Below are 18,987 nucleotides of genomic sequence, written 5' to 3' on the forward strand. Positions count from 1 at the left end.
TTGATGTGATGTGCACTGTTTTTCTGTACATATAACTGGATAATACGTCAAATGCTTTAAATGCGGTAAGATTGTCGTGGTCACATCGGTTACCCTTGCCTGGGAGTTGTGCGAAGCAAATGGAACATTCGAACAGCTAACTTCACCTAAAGTTATTCGATGAAGAAGGGTAAGGTACAATTTTGATTTTGTATTAGCGGGGACGATACTTACGGGGATTACTTACGGCGACGAATTACCTCCATATAAGTCATATTTCTGATTCATGCATGGATATTTTTTAAATGTGTGTGTAAGATACCTTAGGTAAGTCGTATATATTTATAAGGATTGGTGAAGATCGGGTATACTATGTAGGTATACTGAGTCTTTCTTCATTTGAACGTGGAACATTCTGTATTATATGATAAGTGACTCTTTGACAAATGAACTATAACTTTATCACTTAAAATTATAGGCGGAGTATATAACAGCTCGGGTCCCAAAAATAAGAATAATAGTATTAGACTATGATCACTAGCTAGGCGGTCGTCTAAAAGCACCAACGCCACGCAAATACCCATAAGTTACTAGCAATGTTCCGGTTATACTATGTGACAAATCTGCCTAGTTAGTTATTATAGCTAGAATAACACTTATGAGAATTGTTTCAAAGCGTAGAAGCTAGACATTTCTCTCTATGCTTTTTAAATGAAATACAGTTACGATAACTTTAGTATGGCTATTGATAGTCTTTCTGTTCATTCCGTATAGTTATTAAGCCCTACCAACCTCTGGTAAAAGCACTGCCTATTTGCTTGAGTAGATTCATCAATGCGACACAATTAGTAACAGGTTGACGGCTTATCTTGGTAAGAACCTTCAGCAACGAAACGTTTCAGGCGAGCCCAAACTGCCACCGAGTGAGGTCGAGAACCCTACAATCATGTCTGACCTAGATTTTCTTATCCGTAAAATGGCGTCCCTGAACGTTTCGGACGACTTTGGCAGCAATTGCCGAGTCTGGCCACAATTTGCAAATTCTAAGCAGGCAACGCAGAATGCCGGAGACAGTGAAATTCACTCACTCGCTAATTACCTGAAAGTACAGGGTAAATTTACCGGTGCTCCCGAGAAGTACTCGAGCACAGACGACTTCCCTGACGATGATGAATTTCTCGATGCGCAAGAGTATTTTATGCCTGAAAGTACCCATCTAAATGAGCTGAATAAACAGAAATGTGCCTCTATTCGGACCGGTGCTACGAATGGATGTGCACTTTCAATAAAGCCGCACTGCCTATCAGAGACTGCGCCGGCGAAACATATCGTTTCGACGAATAGTTGCGACTCGTCAATAGAAGATCGGCCTTTTTTGGTTTCCAGCGTTGACCGACCGGTAGTCTGGCCACGATCTCTCAGTGAAAGGCTTCGACAGAGAGCGTGTGCTTCAGAAAACCGATCTGACCCAAAATCTTCATTAAAAAGTGGGCAAGTGCAACTCATAAAAAGATATATGCAAAAGAACGATTATTCTGTTGATGGACAAAAATGTGTGCCTGTTAATGGAAATGGTATGGATGACCGCCGTTCCGTAGAAGGGAACCGCGATGAAATAGAATCTCACCGGACCAGTCGCGTAAACAGCCATTACATTTATGCGCTTTGTCAGACACTGACCCAATCAAATAATCGTGATCGGAAATCAGGACTAGCACACGCCCAACAGTATGGTCTAGCAAAGACAAATACGTGTTGTGAAGCGTGCGCCTTAGAGGTTTATACGCAGTCACTGACCGAAGATGTGAACGAGTTCGGCTTTCCCGCCAAACAACGAAAACAGCCGTATACTCTACTTAGGCAGTCGCTTGTGTCAAAGCATTATGTAAAAGACGACGATCCGTTTCTGCTATGCACTTTTGGCTCAGAGGACGAATATGTAGAAACAATTTCCATTGACGAAGATGTGACGCCAAACCCAGATGCGGCGGATGAATCAATTGAGGAGCTTGGGGACGTAGACCCAGGAGAAACGCAAGGTAAATTTTAAATAGGAAGCGGCTCAGTTGTACGTTTTTTTTTTCTGTCCCTACAATTTGAAGGTTTTTACGTTGCCATATTTGATTTTTTTGATATCGAAGGTTTATCGGAAAACCTTCTTAGTAAAACAGCGTTTTCAGGTGTTATCTTGTGTTGATTATAACTATACCAATAGTTCAGAATGTTTTAGGCAAATAGATTCTATATCAAATTATTGACCAAATTCGAGTTTTAGTACAATTATTCAAACAGGTGCGACATGTTTGTAGTGCTTCTTACGCCTTTTTTCCTTACAGAGCCATCAGGCGCGATGATCGCAGATTTCGCTTTGTGGAGTCGGATCGTTGGCCTGGGCGAGAAACAATTTGCTGACAATGTTCTTGAACAAGGAGGTCCCTTAGCTATGGGCGGCTGGTATGAAGCTGTTGTGTTGCGCATTTTCCCGCGGGCGTCTGGTGGCCATGTGCGGACGCTGGTTCAAGTTGCCTGTCAGAAAGACAATGTAAAAAGCACGATTTTGAGGAAAATCCGTGATACGAGTAAGTTTAGGTTCATTAGTGCCAAAACGATGCGTTGTCGAAATCGACTAGCGTATGTCAATCTGTCTGGGATGCAACCCTATGACCGAGGCTACCAGTGGGTGCGGATTCGTTGCGACGGGCTGGAAGAGACCTTCTCATCATCGAACGAAGTTCTATCGGTTCTCGTCGATCATGGTTAGTTTATCGCACATCGGTAATCTGGAAGTATATTGCGTGATGTTACCGGGACTGTTACTTAGAAAATGTATGCTATCTTTTCTACAGCCTGTCCGTAAGTAAAACTATTCTAATGCACTACTTACTACCGAAACAAAAGTCTAAGAACGATAAAAAGTAGTATATGCTCGAGATAATTTATGCTTTTTTGGTATCAGGCACCCAAGTTCTTCTAAATGCATTTCGTTTGCATTTCGCCTCTATCCATATATCCGTTGCCAACTCAGCAACTTTGCACAAAAAAAAATATACTTTCCGACGATTTGGGAAAATCGCACCTTTTTTTCTCATTAAAATTAAATGCTCTAGTGGAGATATTATTTGTACTGCATTGTCGTAGGAACTGTACCTATTCCTTTTAAATAGAGACTGAAAAAATATTTCTTATATCTTAAAATTATATTATTGAAGTACGTATGCACAGTCTTGATCAATGACGTTCTGCCATCTTTCTGCCACATTATAATCCCATTATTGTAGAACGCCTGTGGTTTCTGCGAGGAAAACTGTGACGATTGATTTTTGCATACCTCTATTAAAACTAAATGAACACAAATTCATGGGAGTTGTGCGGAAATAGTTTATACTTTAATGTTGCAGCATTCGGGCTATACGGCAGGCGCATTTTCGAGTTCTCTCAATTTTTGTCGGGTAGCTGATGTGTGCGGTATTGCATTGTCATAGCGGAAGACGACGCTTTTTCTATGCACTAGGTTAGGTCGCTTTTTTTAATAGCTTGTATTAGTTGTTGACAATGCAGGTTCGAATCAATCATTCTGTCAGGCGTCCGCAGAAATTCATGTTGTACGATTTCTTTCCAATTTTACCAAACACATAGCATCACCTTATTTGGCATTGGTCTGGATGCTTTTCCGCAGGTTGTGGAGGACATTTCTATCATTTGCACATTTTTGTTGCGTGTGATCTATTTCTCATCACCCGTTTTTCATCAACCGCTTTAGAAATAACTCGATATCTGTAGAATTTCGCAGATGGAAAGACAATAAGGTATATCTTTTGCATCAACTCGTGTGGCACCCAAAAATCGAGCTTTTGTTTGTAACCAACTTGCTCTAAATGGTTTAAAACTGTACTAGATATTTTGTTCTTTGACAATATTATGGCTAGCCGCTTTTGTAGTAATTCTATCAATTTCTTTCGTAATTGGTTAGCCAAGACGAAGAGTATGTTCCACACCGAAATTTCCAGAACAAGAGCGGAAGAATCACATTTGGACTGTGTCCTCCGACCACGTATCTTAACCATAGGCAGCACAATTTATTTGGCTCTGGGCCGCATTTGCGCTTTTATCGTAATATAGAATCGTAATCGAACACAGAAAAGTTTGGCAAAAAAATTAACTTGTTTTCAAGACGCTTTATCTTGAATCTCAATAAAGTCATTCCAACAATCTCCAGCGTATTTCTACTCAGCCAGTCCCAGCTTTCAAACGGCGTTAACGTTAAGCCAATACGATCTTTTTTACCTACGTGAGACGTGTGTCTTTAATACCATCTATCTAAAAAAACGGGCAATACCTTTTCGACAACCCAATACACACTATTATTATTAGCATATAACAATATAATGTGACCATCTATAGCAATTTAATACGCGACATAACCTTCAGCCACTTAAATTGTAGTCTTTTCAGTCCCGTAAACAGATACACGCAACATTAGCATCATGGCCAGCTAATGGTAAACGATATACTTGCAAATTTCAGGTATTGTCATAAAACTACCGACATCGCGGACGTTCGTCTGCCCCAATGAATTAATTGCCCTGCCAGTGGCTACCGCTGGCGTATCTTTTCCCCCCGAAACTTCGCTAAAAGAAGGTCAATGGTTGCTGATACGGCCAACTCAGCAATTTAAGCGTGACGGTTTCCTGCCAGTCGAAATCTGGCAGAAGGACAACAGGTCAATTGCTTGTTCCTGAAGTAACACATTTCAGTATGGTATCGAGAAACCCTTTGATGTTGTAGCAAATGATGGGGATTGTTTTCGGAAAGAACGATCACTCGAACACCATACAAATTGCCATTAACAAAAGTAAGCAGCGCAGACAGATTTTGTGTTCTATGAATAGGTCAGGACAAGCGAATGACTAACTGAATAGGCATTAGTTAATGTGACGAACCGAAAAGCCCGTTCATTCCCTGTCCTGCCAATGAACGTCTGTCAGTGCTACATATGTAATATCACACTGCACTATGTACTACTCGAGCTGAACGCTTTATCACGAAATATCCGGAAAATAGTTTGACTTCGGTATTTCCAGTTTCGGTATTTTTTTGTACTCATACAACTACGACTCAATAGAATTCGGTTCTTGCCATCACTGGAAAGGCGGCCACTCTATACATTATAAACATCAATTCCAACGGAACTCAAGCTTTCTGTAAGAAAATTATTCTAGTTCGCACTGTTTGCTATTGTGACGAATGTGCAGTTGTAACTTAATTAGTAACTTCCATTGTATGGCATTAGTGTTTATATGCCAATTTGTTATCTGTACCACAACTATCTACAGAGCCCATAAACACGGCGAACTGTGCACATAATACGATCGTTTGAAGTTTTAATATAAGAATACCATAAACGGGATCAACAAAAGATCCACTTTTATATATATAGGGGCGTTTTTGCCAGCGAAAAATATTAAGTCCGGCAAAAAATATTTAACTATATCCAAAATCGGACTAGTTATATAAAAAATACATGTTTTTTTCACTAGTGAACTCAACACTAGTGAACATTAAAGTTTAATTCTTCTTCGCACATTGTCACACCTTCCGTACTCTGATACCTCATAAAGAGGCGGAACGCGTTTCATGAAACAGAAGAATAATCCGTACAATAAATAATATTTACAAAGCCACGCTAGAAATACAAATTCGAGCAAAGACGCTTTCTTTGATAAAATCATTCGTTGGGTAAAAGTAGCCCCTGATTTATTTTATCCATAGCAACGCAGTACCTTGTAAGTCAATTTATAAATGCAAGAACTTGTGCCAGCGCAAAAACCACTTGTCAACGGAGTTTGCCTTAAAAGAGCAGAATGCACACACGCGCGATACGAATTAATCCTTGCTTATTTAAATTTAGTAATATTCTTCACGTGTTTATATATCTAATAACTGTTAAATGTCTATACTTCACGCTAAGCCGTAGGAAAAATAGCGTCTGAAAATAAAGGATGTTTGATTGTCCAAGTACCAGATTGCAATTTTTGTAAAAAGCATAAAGGTAGTGAATAATCTACATTTCTAGGTTAAGTTAATAGATGATACTTTAGAATTTGTTTGGTTTCAGTAATTAGTTATTTAATTTTCATTATTAGGCATTCCATCAAGCAATCGGTTAAATCTGATATTCCACTTGCCCATTCTATACCAAGATATTCTGGACTACATATGTATAAAGCAGAACGTTATAAAATTGTACCTTCGAATTTAAGCAGCTTGCTCTTCTGCGTGATGTGTCTTGGTTGTAGGTTACTTTTAAGGCAGTTAAGGAACCCAAAAAAAAAATGGGGTGATGAATCGGTGCTATTTATTTGTTCGCCAAATGCTGAAATATGTAATACAAAAGGGTGCGATTGACGTCTGCAGAATTTTCGAACGTCTGCCACGAGGTGTTGCTTGACAACTACTCGTTCGGTTGAGAAATCCATTTGAAGATGGTTGAGTGAGGGCTACAAGTCTAAGGAGGGTAACATTTTCTTTATCCTATGATATTTTCAATGGTGAAATGAGATTTGCTATAGCCGACAATAGAAAAGCGAGGTTATCTTCGTCTTTTATGTCCCACTTAAATAAAAGGCTTACAGCGTATTTAAACAAGCGACTGTCATTGCGCATGTGGCTAGGATGTTTAATTAAAAAGAGTTACATCTATACTGTGATCACCGGGTTCACGCTATGAAAACATTTAATCACTCGAATCCCGTGAAGTTCTGTATCTAGATTTTAGCGCGCAGGTCACCCTTGCCTTTCTGGAGGTCTTTTTACTAATGAGGTCATCCCCAGACGTAATGACGAGTGTAGTTCGCATGGTTGCATTCCCACCTGGGAGAATCTATGTGAAATACAACTGAGCTTATATGTCCACTTATGTTACCGAACGAAAGTTGTCAACCTTTTTCAACTTTCCTCGACCCCGTGATAATTCAAGATATTATCGTATTTCTTAGAAACCATGTTGTACAATTTACTCAGTGTATTCGTAAGGCGGAAATTATGAGTATTCACACACTTCGACGATACAGTGCAAGTTTAATTGTATATGAGGTTATATTATACGAGATTACACATTTATATGTTGGATGAGAGAGACCCGAATGGCTGGACTTCCTTTTATAGAGATGTGTTTTTATCAGGAGAAATGTAGGTCTTGTAGGATATAAAGGTCTTGTAAAAAAAAAAAACTTTTTTGACTTTCAGATTCTCATTCCTGAACCCTCTACTACCACATACTTTTATTCGACTGTTTCCAAATAAATTCTAAACGAAGCCGAGAAAACTTCTTGGTCGAAACAGCGGTACCCACGCGGTCACATATATTCCTGTGATGTCTGTTAAAATTGGGTAAACGCTATTTTTACATGAATGCCAACTTTCGGGCAGCTAAATCAATATTCTCCCAAAAAATTATTTATTTACTGAGTATTATAACGTTCTCGAGGATTGATCTTGATCTTTAAGGCACTCCGTATATTCTTTTCTTACAAGAAATACCTATATCCGTTTTTAAATAATACTATATGCTAACGCCTACAGCATTCCTCTGGTGCGTGGTCCCGCCCAAATTCAAAGGCTACTAGAACCCTATGCAAATTGATCGTATTAAAATGTCATTTTCGTCGTCACGTTACGGCGGTCTGATTCCTAACGGGACTTCTCTAGGCCAGCTTTTTTGATTCCTCCAAAACCTTAAATTATACCCCTCATACTATAATTATTCTGCTTTGAAGTCGACTTGGAATTGTCTCAAATTGCTTTGTAAACGGTCGTCTTACCTTTAATTTTGGGATTTGCCGGACCACTACTCTGAGTGGCATTTACCCGTAGGAAGCGTTTTCTTTCTCTTTTACATGGATGTAAGTAAATTTTCTTTTGCGTAGAGTGACTTTACCTTCGAACACGCCAACTGTGGAAATTGAGTTACTGAGTGCTAGGAAATGGCGTATATGCTATGCTATCTCGCCAGAAAAATAAATATAAAGACGTTGGCCAAGCGGAAAGTAAGTAAAGTCGGAAATTCAGTAGAAAGTATTTCTCAGTCACGTTTAGTCAATTTGTACACGTCAATTTCTTAAAAAATCTCTGTTCTTGAAAATTAATTCGTTTCATTGTCACTGGGCCTCGAATCTCTTCAATTGAGTTTTATCGATTTTCGTATTTTAGGAGTGATAGAGGTACGTTAATACTTAGTTATATTTTAAGGTAGTCGCCTCTTAGTTAATTGTCAATAAACATACGAGTCGAATCGAATGGAAAAAGTTGATATATTCTCTCACATTCTAGTACAAAGTATTCAAAGTTTATTCACCAGCTTTCTCTCCACCAGAACGTCTAAGGGTAACCTGCATTTATGGAATTAATTCAGTTCTACCCACTTCTTAGTCGTACTCAGTTTTTATAGTGATATATATATATATATATATATATATTGTAAGGTAAAAGTGATCAAATACATTATACTTTTAGTGAATTCTACGAGTTCAGACGAAATAATCATTAAGCTAAGACATATGACTTCGCCGGTGTACACTCGCGCCATCATCCACTTTTCTCTTTGTTGGGCCAATACATATGATTATTTGTCATTATTTAGGTGCGCGATTAATATGGGACACGTCCACGGAACAGCTCGTGTCTAGTGATTAACTTGCGGAACACAACATTCAATGAACCACAACGGCAACGAATCCCATTCACCCCTTCTACGAAAAATGGCTGAGCTTTACACAAGTAAGAAATTCAGGTGTTATTTTTGAATGTGTTATGCATACCCAGCTAAATTTCGTCGAGCCCAAAGAAGGCTAAACTGCACATCATTCAAGCCGAACTTTCCTAGTTTGCTTACCCTGCAAGTGATACAACATCGAACACCAGCTGCCGTGCAGGTCTATAATGGCAGTAAATCAAGATCGCACTGCTGTGGATAACAAGTCAGCAGCAGGTACCAGGTGTCCTGGTGCGACCAATGGCTGGTGGTGTAAACCAGATTGCCAGAAACGTTCTTCTTATTTGTCTCAACGAATGAGATTCTGTAGCAAGAACTACTACGGCAATAAGTTTCGTTCGCAAATCGAACATAGTTTTCCAAGCTCCCAAACACTTTTATGTATATACTATCGGTCCTCCATTTATCGGCGTGTTGCATGTCATCTAGAGAGATCATATGGTTGGATTGTGTGAAACATATGCTCTACCATTGGTTTGATTTAGATAGATAGCACGATTCTAAAGCATCTCGCAAAAAAGGTAACGAAATGCTTTTCTTGAAATATTCCACTATTCGAATCATTTGTTACCTGTTAGACCGTGCCGTACTGCATGTCAAATTTAACCGTATCTGCAGCTGATTGATTTGAAAATCGTCGTAATAGTAACACAAAAAGTAGTAAACATTATAAGAACGATGTTGAGGATTGGTTGGATTTATTAGCAATAAAAATGTCATTGTGTTCATGGTTACTATCACTTAGCTGATAAACGTGGTATGATCTAATCGTATTACTAATATTATCATTTTGAAGCGAGAACTGAAAGCGCGTTACATCGTAATCGAGAATATCCTAAAACCGACCTCTATTAAATGCCAGATGGAGTGTGCGATGATATATAAACAATAGAAAGCAAAAATAGGAAATGGAAGGAAAAATAGAAAGCGAGAGACGAGGCCAAGTGTAACGGAAACTGGTTTCGTCGAGTTTCGATGACCTACCGCCGCCATTTGACACAGAGGGATATTTTTTTTAAATGAGCTGGTAAATATATTTCTTTATTCACACATGTCAGTATTTATCTTGTGTAGCATACGCACTTTGAACCGCTAATCGCACAAAAACTACTGAATGTGCTTCTGATTACTGCCAGTAGGCTAAGTTTATCGGAGCTGAGGCGTAAATGCTGTTTGACGCTTCTTGGTAATGATAAACGGGTGGCTAAGATTTCGCTGAGTGCAAAGGTTGCGTCAAGAATAATTAGAAACAATTTCTTGAGAAAAAAAGCTCTTGCGAAACTATCGATAAGTAGAAGCTGGTAATCAAAGACGACATTTTAAATAACTCTCATTGTTGCTGGTTGCTAGCGAGAAGTTAACACTTGTCACATATGCATTTCTTGTCTGTGTACTTGTAAATTGTAGTCACGTTGCTGATGATTTCGCGCGTGTTCAACGTGTTGTGGTTGTATTTATAGGTTTGCTCACGTATGAACCCGGTTATTTGGGTTACGCCGAGTTCCCCGAAGCGGATGATCCCGTTTGGCTTCTCGGAACAAAGTACATCGTGAAAGAGGGTACGTTGATCGAATAATAAACACATTCGGTATGATGTAACGTTTTTGGTGACAATTTGATAATAGTGGTTAGATTAGGTTTTCTATCATTAGATTGCGGAAAAACAATTTGTTGGCAAAAAAGACGTTACCGTGAACCATTTTCGGTAAAATTTATAATCTGACTCAGGTGAGTCCAGTGAGCGGTATTTTATCTTGTCGCACTTCTACCAGCAAAATCAGGCTTCGTTTGTTTGCCTTCTCCGATATAGTTAAGCCAAACGACTAAAAGCAGTTTTCATACGAAATTGACTTATTTGAAAGAAAATTAAAGATATTAGTGACTATTGGGGAACGTATTTAAGAAATCGATTTTTTGCCTTAAGCATTAAATACATTAAACTATTTCATATTAACAAACGAGGAATCCTGCACCTATCCTAGTAAGTGACTCAGCTCCGATTCCACGGTATGTTGCACTGAAAGCTATTACTGCCAATGCGATAGATTGCTTAGTTTCAACGATACCGATACCACAAGGCAAACCCAATTGAAACTTTGATAAGACCACAGATGGATGCACATCTCCTAATGACTGATATTTCAACAAATTCAATGAACAACGATCTGTCTACCAACTCTAGCTTGAAAAGTGTGAAATCTTATGCAAATTCTAGATCGACTTAGTTCTTTATTTAAATGCTGTGCGTGAGCCACATGAAAGCATGTAATTACGTTGGACTTATGGTGGCAATTCCCTGTTTCAATATATGCTGTATTCAAAATAATCCTTACTTATTTGAGCCTTTATCCTCAAATCTGCTTCTTAAAAATCTTTTTATGTCCAGCTGAAGAGCAGACTGTTGTAAATAGATAGATTTTTATATCACTATAAACACTTAACTGTACTGTTTTAGGTAAATGTGTTTTTGGCATTTTTGAGTTGAAAGCATCGCAAAGCATCGTGCAAACTTTGTATACAGGAAAAAAAATTAAAAATTTTCCGGTGTCGTTGACGATACGCGGCTTGCAGATGGGGTTGAGGCAGTTCGCCAAGCGTTTCGTTCACTGCTATGGCTCACCTATAGAAAAGGATTCGCCGCTATCGACGGCGAAGGCGGACGCACTACTGACACGGGCTGGGGATGTATGCTGCGCGCTGGGCAAATGATGCTTGCAAACGCCCTCGTCCGAAGACATCTAGGACGCGGTAAGGCTAGTATTTACCACACGATCAAAAAAGTGAGCTTTTGAAAAAAAAGCCATTTCATCGGGTTAAATAAACGTTTTGAATTTTCTACGACTGTTTCTATTTTCAAATTTGATGAATGTTTAGTAGTAGAATAGAATTCCGTCTATTTGCACGTACATGCAAATGTCTGACAAACTTTTTGTTCTTCTGCGCAGACTGGCAGTGGAGTACAGACCCTTCTGAAATTACCCAACGAGACGATTATCTGCGGTTACTTCGCCTCTTTCAAGACAAAAAATCCGCGACGTTCTCTATTCACCAGATTGCGCTAATGGGACAAAGCGACGGCAAGCCAGTTGGTGAATGGTTTGGGCCGAACACCGTAGCCCAGGCACTCAAGCGTCTCGTGCAGTACGACACATGGAGCGATTTGCGCATGCATGTAGCGATGGACCATATGCTTGTGCTCAGTGAGATTCGTAAGTTTCCCTATACGTTATAGAGTAATCACTAGCTCTATTGAGATTTAGGGGCATTGGAGCACTAGTGCTCGTTTCGTTCAACAGACATAAATGAACGAAAAATAAAACTACAGTTAGGTAATCCTATTTTGGTGATATTTTCAGTCATCTTGTTCACGTAGTTGGTCAGTTGGTTTTCTTTACGATATTCGTAAGATCGAAACTCTTCTACTATTTAAACGCTACGGTATGACAGGAAGTCTATGTCAAGCAACAAACGACAGCCCCTGGAAGCCGTTGGTGTTGGTAATCCCGCTTCGGCTTGGTCTTGCCGATATGAATGAAATCTACATCGGGGCACTGGGTAAAGCACTGCAAATTCGAGGATCTCTGGGTATGCTTGGAGGTCGGCCGAGCCATGCTCTGTATTTCGTTGGAGTACAAGCTAACCAACTCGTCTTTCTCGACCCGCACACGACACAGAACTTCGTTGATTTGGATCAAGAGCCTATCGATGATTCATCGTATCACTGTTGGAACGCACAGCGGATGCCTATCAATGCAATTGACCCGTCCATCGCACTGGTAGGTTCTAGACCTGAAGAATCTTGGTTTTCTCTGAGTTTTTAAAAAAAAACTTGAAAGTTCAGTTAGCCGGCGGCTCGTATTGGTGAGCTCTGACGTTTTAAAGAGCTAAGATCTGATCGGTTTCTTTGTAAACGTCTTTTGAAAGTTTGATTATCGTTTAAAATGAGCACCATAAGCACATAGAAGTGTATGCGTCAGCGAAGGGAAGTTTGGATTTCGGAACAGTTTACTGTAAATGTAAGTGAACAACACGATGATGATATAATGCAGTATGGCAATCCCGCATTGTTCTCTTGATGTTTTCCTCCCTCCTGAAAAACCTACGTGAAAGAGAACCGCATTCGTCACAATAGATTTTCCTCCCAAAGATGTCTTGAGGGAAGTATCGTTTTCCTCTTTCTTTCGTGTTTTTCATGGACTGAAGACCAGTTACAAGCGTCATTGAAAAGCCACTAACAATTCATAATCGGAATTTTTTGCTAAATTAATTTCTCTGGGGCCCCAAAAACCCCTTTCCTTAATAACTATACAAAGCTGGAAAATAATGAGAAAAGATTTTTCTAAGGATGTTTTCCTTATTTGCACCCATTCCTTGTGCTTCCACCCCGCTTTCCGTTTGGCCTTCATCAATCTATCCGACCCGAAGTCGTACTACATAGAAAACGAGGCGGATTTAAACGAGTGGTGCAGCGAAGCCAGGGCGCACCTCATCGACTCTTCGAATCATATGTTATTTGAGATCACGGAGATCCCGCCGAGCTGGCCTTGTTGCGAGCCGGAATCTGCTACCGGCGGGCTGGACGCATCGAACATTAACACAGCGGGGTCCAGCTCGGGACGCGCCGCACACTCGGCTAGTGATGACCCCAACGCCAACCGTCGGTATGATACCTCTGACGACGAATTCGAGCTGCTCTAACAACAGCCGTTTAGCAGCGTAACGCTATTGTTTAAAGTCGCCGTCCACTCAAAAAGAGGACATAGCAAAGAAAAAATTGTTACACCAGAAGCAACTTCCTTGAGCCGTTTCTTCAATTGCAGACAGAGTTGAATGCCTGAACCCGATGAAGAAGAGACGAAACCCAAATTATGAATCTAAAAATGTACATACGTATATACGAGGAACGTTAGCGCAATTGACATATGGAGATTAGCTAATACGCGAACTTACGTGCTCTTTAACAAGATCATTGTTTCGGTTACAACCGGCTTCGCCCTGTACAGTTTGCTCAATTATATATATATATGCAACACTGACAGGTACCACCAGTTTGTTGATTTCATCCCGAAAGCGACTGCGGAGCTTTATTATTGTCATTTTTACTCTATAGTGCTAATTATGTACGATTATTACTACGGAGCTAAGATTGACGTCTTAGTCTCAAAACTGACGGCTATACACGTGGTGATAGTAGACTGTTGTTATAACATTGGGATCTTACCTCCCATTCCGATCCTAAATTATCAAGAACGTCTTTTTAGCCTTATTTATCTGGAATATGGGCTATACTGTTACTGCATTATTACCATGTAAATAGCGCAGATGGATATTAATTAAATGTTAAGCATCGTTTTCTCTAATACGGGATCGGTCAGCATATTATATATATATATATATAGACAGATCACACAAAAAGATAAAAGGTTATTGGTTGCGTATGAGACGCTGTATGAATAAATACTTTTTTCTGCATGAATGCCTAATAATCGTTTCAGAAATAATTAAAATAACAACACTGGGACCTTGATACACGATCACCAACGAGGAAGAAAACAATGTGCGAACTCTTAGCAGAGCTTCCGGTTATTGATAGAACCAAGATATCAAATATTCGGCATCACAAAATCGTATGCGTAAAACTTTGGTAAGAGCTAGTTATAGAAAAGAGACCAAAAAAAAAAAGACAACAAAAAGCGAAGAAAAGTGCGCCGTCGTTTACTGACCACTATATTATACTGCCTCAAAAATACGGAAGCAGCATGAACGTAATGGTACACAGTCAGCTGGGTAACTGTCGAGGCCAGGGCGGAGAAGCAATCATAGAAGTCTACGAGCACCCGTAGATTAAATAATAACAGTAATATTAATAATAACAGCATCAAGAACAACAAGTTTCTCCATTGAGCACACGTTGCGCTTTGTTCAACGCGAAGTAAACGTGACATCTACGTCGAAACAACGAGAAGGCGTATTGTACATGTTACATACAAAATATAGAGATAAAAACATACATGAGAGAACTTTTACCAACCGAAGCAGTAAGAGCCACCAATATTTATCTTTAGCAATGTAATTACTACTTGAATATGGTGGTAGCATGTCGTATTTTTTTTCTCTGATCCAATGGACGTTCACACGAACAAAGACACTGACCAAAAGCGAAGATACACTCGTTTTATGAGCGCATCTTCTCTTATCTGTGGTAACTATGGCGCTGCGGTGCGTGCTGTGCTCCCGTCACCGAGCTCATGCGTCCATCACTGTATTTTTCTAATTGACTGCGATTTCTTAAAAGACGCTCATATGTAGGAGAATAAAGCGTGTTCGTCAAAGAATAATGAACTCCGATTCGCTGGTCTTGGGTGTGCATCCAACCCGCGTAAATTATCTTCCGTTCAGCGCTATCAATGCAAAATGATCTAAAAAGAATCACCTGTTTTTGAAAACAAGCTTCGTACTAGTTATCCGACAAAGTTCCTTACAGAACGCATACAAGGAACGGAAGTTTAGCCATCGTACGATAATACAACAAAAAGCAATTCTTCTATCGATATTATATACACAAAATATGCATAGAAATGTGCACATACAATGTAGTTTGGGTTTGTGTATGTCTCAAAACGCACGCAGTGAAAGCTGTGTGCAGTGGATGCCTATGATTTCTGAATGGAGATCGAGTATGAAGTGCTACTTTGTTAAAAACAACCTTGCAAGAACTTTCGAAAGAAGAACTTTGGAGTCCATGCGAAGAAGGTCAGCAAAAAATAATTGCAACACAACACACAACAAAGAAGTGAAAAACTAGTTAATAAATCAACGGAGTTGTAACAAATAATTCTTCCACATGCCCCTAAGGATAATGTAATAGTTATGGCCTGCGTTTTTCATTTCGAACTGGAGACAGGGGGGATTCAAATGAAATGACATATACATGTATGGTCGACAACAGCGACACCAAAAGACAACTCGTATAATATATAAATCTATATTGGCGTTGTATAATTTAGCTTAGCTGCACAAATTAGTTTAGTTGTATGGTTACTACAAGACAGAGTGCGTCTGAAATAATAAACTATGAAAGTGTGTATTATTTTCCTAGACAAACGATCGAATGCATTCGTTGCTTGGGTGTTATTGATAGTTTGGTAATAAGTTATTCATCGAGAACTCTTTAACAATTAAGACCTCCGTAACCAGGCTCTACTATTTATTCGCAAAGATGAAAATTGATTGCGATTAGTCTTGCTGTACAGCAGCTTCAAAGCTTAACAGTCTCTTCGTCGCTGTGAACACCAATGCTTTATAGTCTTAAGCTTTTCTTTCATTTAAAAGTTGCCTTCTTTACTTTAATCGTCCTAAAATCATTCTTTCATTCTTCAGCGTAAAAGTGGTAGTTGAAATAGACACCGATTCAAAAGACATTTATACTGATGTAAAGGCCGTCCTAAACAATATTAAACGCGCCTCCCGACACGCTCCTAAATACAAAATATTCACGTTGGTGTTCGATTCGAAAGCTAGATATTTGTTTACCCTTTGTCTTACTTTTCTGGTTTTTTTTTTTTAAGTAACTACGTTTAACTAAAACTATTTATTTGACTTCAAGAAATGTGCGTAGATATGCTAGTTAGTTAGAAGTTTGAATCTCCATGTGTCCTTCTTTGACTTTATTTATCGGTTACGCCATTCGCGACGTTGAATAAGATCTTCAATATAATATCCAACTTGCTTGTATTCTCGCAGCTATCTAACGCTTCTCGTGTAAATAGGGCAACATAAAAAATGTCTTGTGACAATAAACGACTAAAAAATTCAGTGTTCATTAACAAATATTAGCCATATACCTAACAGTGTAGAACAACGTATATCTAAACTGTATAGATGGTAAGTTTTAACACAAAATACAATCTCAAATTTTGTTTTATTAGCTTTATATATTTTATTTTGGTTATTTTTCATTTTCCCTCGTTGCTCAACCGGCATTTCCCCTCTATTCTGCTTCTAGGATTTTCATCTCTTTCTCTGTCTCCTTCTTTCCTTCCTCCTATTTTTCGCGCTGTCCATCTTCTTTTATTTCTCCGTTAGTTTTTCCTTGTCCACCTTTGACGACACGACATAGTAATGCAGATGTAGGATACAAAAAGAATACGCCTCCGCCACCCCCCCTCCCCCCAACACAGGCAATCCCCTAAACCCTTTTCGCATAATCATTGTTTGCCCTCATTGGCATCATTTACTTTATTCCTTTTATCTTAAATATTCATAACCCTCATTTTTATCTGAGACTTAATTGTTCAGTTTATCTCCAATAATCCTTCTGCTGCATTCTCCACTTTTAGCCTTTAGCGCGCATCTCGTTTTACTGCTAGACACTCTCTAATTGCTCCAGTTTCTACATCTATTGTACTGCCTTTTCTATGTTCGCACCTTTTTGCCACTACGTCTGCAGCACTATCGTTATTCTAATATTTATCTAAATCATTCTTTTCTCATTGTTACTCTGTTATTTGTATAGAATTATAGTCGCACTACCGCACTATTACTCCATCAGAGAAAGGGAGACTCGTCACTTGTAGAATTGCCCCTGCCACCGCCGCGGGGCATAGAGTCCAGAGCGAGACGTCTTGCTATTGGCCGAGTTGCGCTTTCTGTTTAGTTTGAAAGGTTCACTAGCAATCACACATCGTCACTGAAAACACATCAGCGGCTTTTGTTTCGGGTAATGCGATCATATTAACTGTAGATATTTTATAATAATATTTCTAATATATAAAGAATTATACAATTAATTATACTATCTTAAAATAATTACATGCGCTACTCAAATGGGTAGTGTCATAAAATAGTAATAAATGTTTTAGGGAAGTGGAAATCGATACGCAAATCCATCTAATTCAGAGATAATAAGGCCTTATGGAACGCCAATTTATGTACGTTTTAGCAGCAACACAAAAATAGTACTGACACATGATAAACATCAACTGTGATAAAAAAAAAAAGTAATTATTTTAAAAAAATTAACAGACCAATGAAAGAAAATGACGAAAAAAATCCGCACTTTCTGCATGTGTACACACCTTATCGATAGAGGTAGCTTAAGTGGTGCGCGTCACACTTCATTAACTTAAGCAACAATTCGGTATTTCCGTTTTTCTCCTTTCAATCTTATGTATGTTTTGCTGAATTCGTTAAGATTCTATTATGCCTTAAAGTGCGCTATACACGCCTGCCTATATTGCTGGCTATTTTGTTGTCTCGGCGTCTCTTTGTCATCACGATCGATTTCAAATGGGCTCATGGGCAGCTTCTTCTTCCTGTTCATTTTTGTTTGTGCATAATCATGTGCCTGCGAGATTTTTGCTAATTCTATTCTAGTGTCTTCATGACCGACGCCTACTTTCCAGCGTCTTCTGGCATACACGAACCAATGTCTTGTCCTTATATTGTAAGTATGTTTATGTTGCGTGCTGATTTATCGGTGTCTGTACATCGGACGGCTGTTACTCTAAAAGGGAAGTCAAGGATGCTGCAGTTGGTTATGTAATGTGTCGCAGTGCAAAACTACGTCTCCTTTTACTGGCTCTCGTGGAGACCCAGTTGTTGACAACCCTTTGAGCCACGCCTCCCCCCCCCCTCCACAATCACATGTCCGATATTCATTATATGCAATACAGTCTTCTAATTCGACCATGCATTTGAATATTCTTTTATTAAGCGATATATTTTGCCAAATCATCATCATTAACACTGAGAGAGTCTTCAAAAGTTAGCGCTCACTTCCTATCGGCCATTTTCTTTCATAGCGCAACTTCAATGCTCCCTCCTTGTTGACGAAAATGGTGAAAACGCATCAACGTATGTCACGATTATTCGCCAATGTTTATTTTGAACGATGTGTGGCGTCCGAATGGTACGCGTGAGTTTGGGAGTTCGTGTATTTGATGTCTACATAACTGGATGTTTATGTTTGCAGATTTTTCTGCATGAAACCTGTTTATTTTTTGTATCAATATTTCTTTCGTTTACATCGTACCGTCTGCCGTCAGAATGTTAAGGAGGCATGGGATCAAGATTTAGTTTACGAGACCCCGAGTCTCAGGGATCTCTACCATAGGCGCAAGTCTTTTCTGACTTTTGATATTTCTTTGCTCCGCCGTCTGTTACTACGCTCGAGAGCGTCTGCGTGTGTCTGTGCGAATTAAAGCGAATGTGGATTTCTCATTTCTCTCTATTTCTCT

At 39.2% G+C, this 18,987-nt stretch overlaps 2 protein-coding genes across 4 annotated transcripts; both read left to right on the forward strand.

The window, feature by feature from the left end:
* Positions 1–79: 79 nt before the first annotated feature.
* LOC111267076 (uncharacterized) lies at positions 80–5,997 on the forward strand. 3 transcript variants are annotated; one of them, XM_022845058.1, is made up of 4 exons: positions 80–169; positions 882–2,018; positions 2,316–2,735; positions 4,504–5,997. In XM_022845058.1, exons 1-4 carry the CDS (start codon positions 160–162, stop codon positions 4,716–4,718), a joined length of 1,782 nt encoding a protein of 593 aa, XP_022700793.1. In that variant the 5' UTR covers positions 80–159; the 3' UTR covers positions 4,719–5,997. The 3 variants fall into 3 exon arrangements, with proteins under 3 accessions (XP_022700793.1, XP_022700794.1, XP_022700796.1); XM_022845059.1 differs by having other exon boundaries at positions 99–169; positions 857–2,018; XM_022845061.2 differs by having other exon boundaries at positions 121–169; positions 866–2,018.
* Positions 5,998–8,638: 2,641 nt separating this feature from the next.
* Positions 8,639–16,877, forward strand: Atg4a (Autophagy-related 4a). Its single transcript, XM_022845062.2, has 6 exons — positions 8,639–8,754; positions 10,210–10,308; positions 11,321–11,497; positions 11,695–11,958; positions 12,197–12,525; positions 13,175–16,877. Exons 1-6 carry the CDS (start codon positions 8,691–8,693, stop codon positions 13,445–13,447), a joined length of 1,206 nt encoding a protein of 401 aa, XP_022700797.1. The 5' UTR covers positions 8,639–8,690; the 3' UTR covers positions 13,448–16,877.
* Positions 16,878–18,987: the final 2,110 nt, after the last annotated feature.

Source organism: Varroa jacobsoni, unplaced genomic scaffold (assembly GCF_002532875.2).
Source record: "Varroa jacobsoni isolate VJ856 unplaced genomic scaffold, vjacob_1.0 scaffold_1144, whole genome shotgun sequence".
In the NCBI taxonomy this organism is placed as follows: Eukaryota; Metazoa; Arthropoda; class Arachnida; order Mesostigmata; family Varroidae; genus Varroa; species Varroa jacobsoni.